At 34.8% G+C, this 11,508-nt stretch overlaps 1 protein-coding gene across 1 annotated transcript in view; it reads right to left on the reverse strand.

Annotated features, from left to right (window-relative positions):
* Window positions 1–1,532, reverse strand: part of LOC128989710 (phospholipase D1-like) — an 87,101-nt gene extending 85,569 nt beyond the window's left edge. The window contains exons 1-2 of the mRNA XM_054411713.1: window positions 1,032–1,532; window positions 382–532 (exon numbers count right to left, since the gene is read on the reverse strand). Of these exons, the coding sequence (XP_054267688.1) occupies window positions 382–532; window positions 1,032–1,173 (293 nt within the window). The 5' untranslated portion in view covers window positions 1,174–1,532. The remainder of the gene's footprint in view (window positions 1–381; window positions 533–1,031) is intronic.
* Between the last annotated feature and the right edge of the window lie 9,976 nt (window positions 1,533–11,508).

Below are 11,508 nucleotides of genomic sequence, written 5' to 3' on the forward strand. Positions count from 1 at the left end.
TATTTTCATTAGATTTAGCCTATCAGGCTAATTTAAAGTGATTTCATGTTAATTTTCTAGTTACCTAATATATTGGTTCTTGAATGATGTGCGTAGCTAAAAACTAACTCCGTACTTGAATAAAAAGGTAGGCCTAGGATTTTTTTTTATAAAATATTTGACAAAAATTCAAATTCTGTCTAATCAGAATTTAAAACCGAACCTAAATTAGGGGCTTATCTTGTTTAATAAATTCGGTACGGTAGCATTTTTAATCCATACTCTTGCAGTCAGTGATCAGGACTGGAATTAAATAGAACAACCTCCAAGGATCACTTTTTGGATGACTCTCCACCATTAAATGCCTAGATAATACAAGCTGTAAATATTCTCATTACTCACAGGTTAGGATTCAGAAGATGAGTAGTGACACTTCTTTCGTAATCTGTAAATTGCAGTTCTATCTCTTCATTAGAAATGAATATTCTTCTATGAGGTGACTTAAACTTGATAGGTGGCAAGTGTACATTTTTGAATGGAAGAGCTCGTGATCCTAAATGCACACAAGGCTTAAATAATAGATTTATCGACTAAAATAAGCCTGATAGCCTACTGTATTGCACTAAATCTTGCATAGGTAAGTTACCTTTAAGTTATATATGACTTGAAAACCTTGAATAAATATAGGCTTGATGATTGCACAACTAATAAAATTTAAATAAACATAGGGCCTAAAACAAAATTTATTGAAAGAAATTTCAATAACTTAGGTCAATTGTTGTAGGCTAAACTTACTTAAAACATTTTAATTAGGTAGCCTACCACAATAGTTACCTACAGTATTTACATTTAGGATAAGTTCTGGGAGGATTAGATGGCAAAGGTGATAAACTATTTTGTGAGTTTCATTTAAAGATGTTTTAAGTTATTGGGCTTAAACTATTTTAGCGCTCGCCATAACCATTCTTCTACAGGTTTTAAATAGCTCATGTTAACTTAGTAGCATATAGGCTATACAAACAATTGATTTAACTTACAAAAGAAAAACTTACCAAGTGGGATATCATCAAGATCACATTTTCCTCCCAAACCATCTGTAACAGTGTATGGTGTTCCATCATCATCTATGTCTGGTATGGCAAGATACTCGTCATATTCGGAATCAAGGGAAGGAGGGCCAGTGACATTTGCCATGTTCAAATAGCAACAATAAGTAACTAGGCTACAATAAGTAACAAATAACACTCTGAAACTAACAATGTATGGGAAACCCCTGATCAGTTTTACCAAAATACATGTCTTTGGACCTTGAGTTTGTCACAACACAATCACACTAAACGAATAAAACACATTTTTCACGAAACTTTATGGTGTTGACATTTTGAAATACTTGTTTTCCCACTTCAAAACCATAACATAACATCACCTCTAGCAGACACTTCTAAAACAGATGTGTTCTGTTCTGCTTCTACTTCTACAAGCAAAATCGGTTCCTCTACTTCTCTCTGTGAATTGAATTTGATGCTGAAGTGAAGTGAAGTGAGTGACAGCATTGACTATATATATAGTCAATGGTGACAGTACTGTAAAGTTTCCAATCACAGCTGGCTGAGGCTAGGCTGATGGTAGTGAATAGTGAGTGATGTGCGATACGTATCGTATCGTATCGGAATATCGCGATACGGACGGAGGGACGATACGATATTTCGATACGATATTTGAAAATCGATACGTATCGTATCGCCTAAAACGATTGTATTTATATCGGCACATAGAGCAATACGATTCATGTCAAAACGATATTTTTAAGCTTGTTTGCGCAGGCCGAGCAAACTGAAAAAATCTGTACTCTGTGGATGTGTAGTTTGAAATCACTGAGCTAAAATTATAACTGGAGGTAGCACTGAATGTCAAAGATGCGTGTCGCCAGCCGCCATGTTTGCGTGAGTCTTGTGTCATAAGAAGCCATATTATTGTTATAACTATTATTATACTTGGCTTAAAATACCTACTTTGTATGTTCGCCATTTCAAAGAAAATTATTAAAGTATTAAAAGTATTCAAGTATGACAAAAATACTCACTGCTATACCAACCTAGTTATAAGAAGCCATGTTATTGCTATGGTAAGAAAACTTACTGCTATACCAACCTAACAAAATCAGCGACACGCTTTTGACAGACTTCTGCCATGGCAGTGCTACCTCCAGTTATAATTTTAGCTCAGTGTTTGAAATAGGAGTTTTTGACGTCTGTATTTTTGGTTTTTACTTGATAATGTAGGCCTACCAGTCCCTTCCCAGTCCATTTCCACTAGCGTGCTATCTAGCACTAGCAGTGCAGAGTGTGGGAACAGTCTGTGGCAATTACATTAATCTATCTGCAATCCTAAAAATGCTAAAAATGGGAAGGATAGGGAAACAGGTCCAAGACGTAGGGAGTTGTGAACGAAGTAGTAAAGGCGAGCAGTGTGGAGTGTGGAAATGAATTAATGTATCTGCAATACTAAGACTGTTTTCAGAGTAAACTAATGATTTTCCCCGAGCAAAGCTTGGTCCCCGGGTACTTAGCCGTTTCTAGGTTAGGTAGGGGAGGGGGGAAACAATACGATATGTATCGTATTTCGATATTTTTTACGATACGATTCGCGTATCGCGATACAGACGCCCGATTCAATACGGCGATACGATATTTTTTCCGATACGTATCGTATCGCGATACGCGTCCGTATCACTGCACTGAGCTATAATTCCAACGTCCGTATCGCCCATCACTAGCTGCTGGACCTATCAGGTTAGCAAACGTCATAAATGTAAATTCCCTTTTGATGTTTGAATTTTCGCCCTCTTTTCGCTACAAAATTTGTAGATTTAAGTACTCAATGGTATTATATTATATAATTTTAAAATACCATAGAAATAACCACGGGTAGGGGGGGGATTTACATGTAATGATATACCCATACCTCATAAATAAGATAACGTCATATGTTTTATTTTAGTGGAATGAAGTTCAGTTGCTACTCCTGATAGCTGTTCGTATATTATCCGCTAGGAGCGTTGATGGTGTGGTGGGGTTTGCGCAAGCGCAAGAAAATCTTTGTTCCAATTAAAGAGGGAAAATGTAAATTTGAAAAGTGTAGACTTTTTTAACTTTCAATGCCTATACCATACCTATTTATTAGATTAGTTAAGAATTTTGTAATACAAAATACTGATGATAGATTATACCTGTAAAATAACCTTTAGAATACGCTACAATACCTTTGACTATTAATTATATTGAAGTGAGTGTAAAGACCTGTTCCTTTTTTAATACCTTAATTACCTTAATTACTGTACCTCCTTCGTCACCAAGACCAGGGATGCCGGATAGGTTGTGTCAATACTATTTACATATTTTGCCCCAACTTGGGAGCTAAGCTCAAGTTGATTTAAGCACAGCTCCCACCCAACAATGTTGGGTTGCTGTTTCTATTCCAAGCAGCTTAGTTTTCTATTCCAAGTTATTCGTTTTAAAATAGTGCCTGTAATACTTAGCAATTGCTCGAATTCGAAGTACAGGGACAATAGTTTTAACTAAATCTATCTTGTCTTGGAAAAATGATATAATTAAGAATATCGTTATGCCAATGGTTTTAATTATTAATTTTGTCTTAATTCTTGGATCTTTTCATAAATTGGTTTTAACTTTTGTGTTTGCATTATGTTAAGGATGTTGCTTTCATTTTTTCTTGTTGCTAAATATATATGTCATTATTCTTTCACATTCATCCTTTTTCTCCTTTTTGTTCATATTCCAAAATTTGTACACTATCTTCAATTTTTCCATAACTATGGTTATTACCATGAATGAAGTTATACGTCCGTTATACGTTATACGTCCGTGAACGCAATAACTTGAGTAATTTTTGTTCTATTTCGATGAAATTTGGTTTAAAGGTGTAAGGCGGGATGAACTTGAATGAGTTTGCAAACCAGCATGATCGGACCATGGGAACGGGGTTTTACGGGGTACAAAATGGTTTTTTGCATTTTTTACTCTCAAAACACGAAATTTCCCAATTTCTCTTCAGACCTTTTTAAAGATCTTAAAAAAACAAATAATTTAGTATATAAAAGTGTTTTTGAACGATAATGGATCAAGGAGAAAATTAAAAAAATAGTAAATTAAAAATTCCCATGTTATTCTTATTGAGAATATTGTAAAATGTCGTTGAAATTCATTTATAACAGTCATAACAACATTCATTTATTTATGTACAGTCGCTTGTTAATGGGCATATTTTCATCAAACGTGGCAATTTTGTTTATTTCATACTAAGCTATTAGTATGTAATCTTTGATTTTACTAAAAAACACACTTAATTAGTTTCCTTGTAGCAGCAAACCTAGGTAAATAACTCACGTACAGCCAAAACTAAATATATCAACCAAACTCCGAAGTTAACTCTAAAAGTTTTTGTTTTTGCCCTGCAATGGATCTCAAATGGTAAAATCTTTGTCTTTTAACATTTGCACTCCTTCAATTTTATCAGTCCAACATAAATATGTGGTTTACAATTCAGAACAACTATCAATGCACTTCAAGGTCCGGCTTTAAGACCTGAATCATAGCTAAAACTGCAGGCTGGCATGAGAAATACTTTGTAAAAGTTCCAAATGGCTCATAAGTGGTGTTTAAGGGATATTTTTCTATACTTTAAATCATTTAAGAGCAGATTATACACAATTTCAATCTTTAAAGGTCATATTTAGAGTTTATGGAAATTTTTTAGTACTCGAAAGGCTATATATCAACCAAACTCCGAAATTAACTGTAAAAGTTTTTTTTTGCCTCTGCAATAGATCTCAAAAGGTAAAATCTTTGTTTTTTTTTATGTACACTCCTTCAATTAAGCCATCCCAACCCAAATATGTGGTTAAAAATTGAAAACAATCATCAGTTCACTTCAAGGCCCGACATTTAGACATGAAATGTAGCCAAAATCGAAGTCCAGCGTTAGAAATACTTTGTTAAAGTTCCAAATAGTTCATGAGTGGTGTTCAAGGGATATTTTTCTATACGGTACTTTAAATCATTTAAGAGCAGATTATACACAATTTCAATCTTTAAAGGCCATATGTATCTATTAATAAGAGTTTATGGAAATTTGTTAGTGCTCGAAAGGCTATATAACAACCAAACTCCAAAATTAACTGTAAAAGTTTTTGTTTTTGCCCTGCAATAGATAAACCTTTTGAGACGCGGTTTCTGGCAATGAACTCCACTTGACCAGCCCTTTAAAATGATGTGCATATCAACCTATGCTTAAATTAAAGATTATGTACCTACACCTCATGGGTCGTCCCCTGGTACAGGTAAAAAAATTGTAATACTTCCAAAAAGTTGTTTTCATACATATAAGTTGATGTTAAAGGTTTGAATTTTCTAACAGCTTTAGTTAAAAGCCGTTTCCAGACTTTTTTGTCACCCTGTATGTATATATGGGACATTAAGAAACGAAAAAGTAAATCGGTCCCGGGTCCAGGTCTTACCATATGAGTAATATGGTAATAGCTTATTCCCTATATGGAAATTCGCTAAAAAAAAGAAATATCTAACATGGTTGATAGAATGTTTTCTTTTATGTATTATTTGAATGGAGTGAAAATATCAATGCCGCAGCAAACCTGCAGACTAAGAAAATTTCCATTGGCCTGATTTGATTATCACTTAAATCTATTTAAATAACATTAGGTTTAATCCTGTAAGGTTTGCTTCTACAGGATGGCTGGTATTTAAGGGTGTTTTCTTTTGTAAAATGTTAATAGCTTGGTTTTAAATAAATTCATTTGAAAGTTTATTCAAAATATATCCATAAACAAAAAAACTATACTGTAAGAGTTTACTTCTTCTTCTTTTAAGAATAACATAGGGAATTTAAAATTTACAATTATAATATTTTCCGTATAACCAATAACTGTACAAAAACACTTAAGTATTTTTAGCTCTATATAATAGTTTGTAAAGAAATTGCAAAATTTTATGATTTAGGGTAAAAAATGGGAAATAGTTTTATTTGTGTAACTAGTGTGCGAAGTGGTGCTTTGCTGCACATGAGAGAAATGTTTCCCCACGAGCACAGAAAACGTACGTTATAGTAGTATGTTTTCTGTACCACGAGCCACAGGCGAGTATGAAAAGTTTCTCGAGTGCAGTGCAGCGAAGGCCAACTTATTTTCAAGCGTACAAGTACGTGCCTAATAAAAGCACACTGTTTTGTGTTCTTTGGTTGGAATACTGGAGTGCGGCAAAAGTAAGAAAATATGTAGGTACCTATCAATTATAGCTACTTTTGGTGCAATGGCGTGCATTATAACCAGTGCAAGGAAGCCCACTTTGTCAGGCAACTGACTGTAGGAAATAGTCATTTGTGCCCGCACACAAGATCTATGTTTACGCAAGAGCCGCAGACGAGAGGTCCGTAAAGTTGGCGAACCCATATTAGCGTATCCACTTTTGATCATACCAATCGTTAGTTCATCGTTAGTTCTCGATAGTTCCCAAATTTTTTCGTTAGTTCTCAAAAAATAAAAAAAGTTATAGCCGATAATAAGTGGGTACGCTAACTTCACACTTCCGGGTTCTAGCGCGCGCCGTTTTCTGAGGAGAAATGTTTACATCTATATACCAATCTGTATACCAATCTATATATTAATCGTTAGTTCTTCATTAGTCCTCGATAGTTCCCAAATTTTTTCGTTAGTTCTCAAAAAATAAAAAAGTTACGATGAGGCATACAAAGTGGGTACGCTAACTTCACAACTAGGCCTATACAATTTCCAGCGGGCACAGTTTTCTGAATAAAAATGCTTATATCTATATACCAATCGTTAGTTCTTCGTTAGTTCTCGATAGTTCTCCAATATTTACGTTAGTTCTCAAAAAATAAAAAAACTACGAGGCATACAAAGTGAGTACGCTAACTTCACAACTATACAATTTCCAGCGGGCACCGTTTTCTGACTATAAATGCTTATATCTATATACCAATTGTTAGTTCTTCGTTAATTCTCGATAGTTCTCCAATATTTACGTTAGTTCACAAAAAATTAAAAAGTTACGAGGCATACAAAGTGGGTACGCTGACATCACAATTATACAATTTCCAGCGGGCACCGTTTTCTGACTATAAATGCCTATATCTATATACCAATCGTTAGTTCTTCGTTAGTTCTCGATAGTTCTCAAATATTTACGTTAGTTCTCAAAAAATAAAAAAAATTACAAGGCATACAAATTGGGTTTGCTAACTTCACGATTATACAATTTCCATTGGGCAACGTTTTCTGACTATAAATGGTTACAAGCTGCTATACCCGTGCTTTGCAACGGGAAGAAAATGTGACTTAGAGAGCTTTTAAAGTGGTGCTGATGTGTGTTTTAAAATACAGCAACTCTATGATTTAGTTTGAAAATATAAACTGATTTGAAGGCGTAAACCTACTCACTTTCAAACCCCTACTTTTGATGTTAATAGATCCAAAAGAATATGAAAACATACCTTAGTGTAGGAATTAGCATCAATTGCTTCATATTGATGTTTCATGAATGACATGTTTTACCATAATTCTTCAATTTTAGTCAAGCCTCTTCACATGTAGCTTACTATATAAATTAAAAAATGAAACTTTGAACAATACTTTACAAAACGTATACAACCTCACTTTAAAACCAAACATAACCCTCCTCAATCTACATAAAGCGTCACAAACACCTTTTTCGAGTAAAAAAACAAACACCAGTTCATTGTACTGACCAGCTGTTTCATTTACTTAATTAAATTAAATCACTTAAAGATTGTAACCATGCCAGGCGTAGCCCTTTGGAAATCAGCCTGTGAGGCAGAGTCCTCAGGAAATTCGCCCATATCAATACTCTTCGGCAAATCTACACACTCTAAGCTTCATTTTGATGTGCCATATACCTATATTCTTATTTGGTAAATGGCCTTAACCGTTTAAATAAAATTTGATTGTATCACTTTAATAATATAATAGATATCTATATAACAATCGTTAGTTCTTTGTTAGTTCTCGATAGTTCTCCAATACTAAAAATAAGTTCCAATAAAAAAAAGTTACGAAGCATAAAAAGTGGGTACGCCAACTTCACAATTATAGAATTTCCAGCGGGCACAGTTTTCAGAATAAAAATGCTTATATCTATATACAAATCGTTAGGTCAGCTTCAACTCATCAGGTGCAATTTTTTAATTTTTTTAGAACTAAAAAAATAAATCGGTGAGGTATTAATAACTTACGATTAATATTAATATATAGGCACTTTTAGTCAGACAAGGGTGCACGCTAGGAATGATTTGGGTGTGAGGTTGGCATAACCACGTTTAAGACCTTATTGCCCTTTTTTTTAAGAACTAGCAATAATATTGGGGAACTAACAAGAAATAACGAAGAACTAAAAATTGGTATATAGATATAAGCATTTTTAGTCAGAAAACGGTACCCGCTGGAAATTCTATAATTGTGAAGTTAGCGTACCCACTTATTATGCCTCATAACTTTTTTTTTTTTGAGAACTAACGTAAATATTAGAGAACTATCGAGAACTAACGAAGAACAAAAAATTGGTATACAGATATAAGCATTTTTAGTCAGAAAACTGTGCCCGCTGGAAATTCTATAATTGTGAAGTTGGCGTACCCACTTTTTATGCTTCGTAACTTTTTTATTTTTTGAGAACTAACGTAAATATTGGAGAACTATCGAGAACTAACGAAGAACTAACGATTGGGGTATAGATATAAGCATTTATAGTCAGAAAACGGTGCCCGCTGGAAATTGTATAGTTGTGAAGTTAGCGTACCCACTCTGTATGCCTCGTAACTTTTTTATTTTTTGTAACTAACGTAAATATTGGAGAACTATGGAGAACTATCGAGAACTAACGAAGAACTAATACGATTGGTATATAGATGTAAACATTTCTTATCGGAAAACGGCGCGCGCTAGAACCCGGAAGTGTGTAGTTAGCGTACCGGTACCCACTTATTATCGGCTATAACTTTTTTATTTTTTGAGAACTAACGAAAAAAATTGGGAACTATCGAGAACTAACGATGAACTAACGATTGGTATGATCAAAAGTGGATAAGCTAATATGGGTACGCCAACTTCACGGACCTGCAGGCGAGTGCGGAATGATCTCGAGTGCAGCAAAGGCCTTTTTCACTCGTGTTACACATTATATTTTTCCTACAGTCACTATAAAGCATATAAATAATTAGTCTTTCAAACACTATACAACACGTTTAGGTTCAGCTGGTAACACAAATGCCCTAGAGAAAGTAGTACCCGCGGTCCGTATCACTCCGCTATTTTTCCTCGGCAAGAAATGTGCTCCGCGTTTTGAGAATATAGTTCCGTATGTATTTGTAATTTGAAGTGGTTTCCGCGCCTAAAAAAAATGCTTTAAAGGTATTTTCTTGTTTATTAAGATCGTAGGAATGTTTTAAAAACGTTTAAAAGAAAAGTCCAGAAAGTTCAGAAATACCGAAACTATAAACACGAAATGACAGGTTAAATCGTAGTTATAATAGTCAATCAGCTGCTCATAGTATTATTATCTTTAAGTGTTGCCAACCTATTTCCAAGCGTACACGGATTACGTGCATAATAGAACCACGCTGTTTTGTGTTGTTTCGTTGGAATCCTGATGTGCGGCAAAGTATAAACCGTACGGCAAAGTATAAATATGCAGCAATTAGCAGCTTTCTGTACTATAAACAGTACAAGGAAGCCAACTTTGCCGGGTGACTGTAGGAAAAATAATTAGTCTTTCAAACACTATAGAACACGTTTTTAGGTTCAGCTGGCAACACAAATAGGTGCCCTAGAGAAAGTAGTACCCGGTCCGTATCACTCCGCTATTTTTCCTCGGCAAGAAATGTGCTCCGCGACTTGAGAATTTAGTTCCGTTTGTTTTTGTAATTTGATGTGGTTTCCGCGCCTAAAAAATGCTTTAAAGGTATTTTCTTGTCTATTAAGATCGTAGGAATGTTTAAAAAACGTTTAAAAGAAAAGTCCAGAAAGTTCAGAAATACCGAAACTATAAACACGAAATGACAGGTCAAATCGTAGTTATAATAGTCAATCAGCTGCTCATAGTATTATTATCTTTAAGTGTTGCCAACCTATTTCCAAGCGTACACGGATTACGTGCACAATAGAACCACGCTGTTTTGTGTTGTTTCGTTGGAATCCTGATGTGCGCCAAAGTATAAACCCTACGACAAAGTATAAACCAAAGTATAAATATATGTAGCGATTAGCAGCTTTCTGTAGTACTATAAACAGTACAAGGAAGCCAACTTTGTCGGGTGACTGTAGGAAATAGTTATTTGTGCAACTAGTGAGGAAAGTGAGCAATTGACTCACTCGAGAGAAATCCTTACTCACGAGCCGTAGGCGAGTGAGGAATGGTTTCTCGAGTGAGACAATTGTACTTTGAACTCGAGTTGCACATTATACTTTTCCTACAGTTACCATAAAACAAATAAATTTGTGAAGAAACATAACCTATTTTTACACAGAAGTGAACTTCTAATATAACATTAAATGTAAAGTGACAAATACAACAGTACAACAACTGACCAGCTGATTTACAGTCAGTGCTGCCAACGTATTTCGCGCGCATGCGAAGTTGCCTGCATGTTACGCGCTCACTATTTCGTGCCTTCACGTTGCAAATCTGGAGTGAGACAAAGTAATTAGAGTGAGACAATGTTAACATTGTCTCACTGATGAGCGAATTGGCCACTTTGCTTTCTCAAATCAGTGAGAGAACATGTACATTGTTAGGTAACTGTAGGAAAAATGTATTGTTACCATATAGCTATTTCAGAAAAAGGTATTAAAGTATTAAAAAAAGTACTAAGTTAAACCACCCATACAAACCCCATCGACCTTTATAGTCTGATCTGATCATGATGCTCGCATATGTTCATATCAAGGTTTTTCTGTTCAGATGTCTATTTATAGATTTTCTGCTTAGTTGCCATTGCCAAGCAAGCAAGGTAAATATATTTGTTCAGTATGCTAGTTTGTTAATGTTGTTCTTGATCTTTTCAATATCCATACTGTCATTATGTTTGTTGTAAACTTTTTGTTTACCGTGTAAATAAATAAATAAATAAATTCTGGTTTGCGAGATTGTTTAACTAAATGTAGTAGGTTTACACGTTTGTGCCCAAATTTAATCATGATCGGTTGATTATTGCTATCGTGCTAACGAACGGCCAATTTAAATGAACTTGAGGGGATGGTGTTTTTGACGTTACAGAGTCCAAAAATCAAAAAGTAAACGGCCCCGTGTCCAGACCATGAGACCAACGGTAATAGCTTATTCCCCCCTATTATGGGAAATTCGCTAAAAGATGAAAAATTTAAACGCTAAGGACGTCACGCATTTCTTTCCCCCCGCCACTGTGACGTCAGAAAATAGCGGCGAGTAGAGAAACAGGGAGAAT

Source organism: Macrosteles quadrilineatus, unplaced genomic scaffold (genome assembly GCF_028750875.1).
Source record: "Macrosteles quadrilineatus isolate MER2022 unplaced genomic scaffold, UCM_ALF_1.0 Scaffold_3__2_contigs__length_128488019, whole genome shotgun sequence".
Classification (NCBI taxonomy): domain Eukaryota; kingdom Metazoa; phylum Arthropoda; class Insecta; order Hemiptera; family Cicadellidae; genus Macrosteles; species Macrosteles quadrilineatus.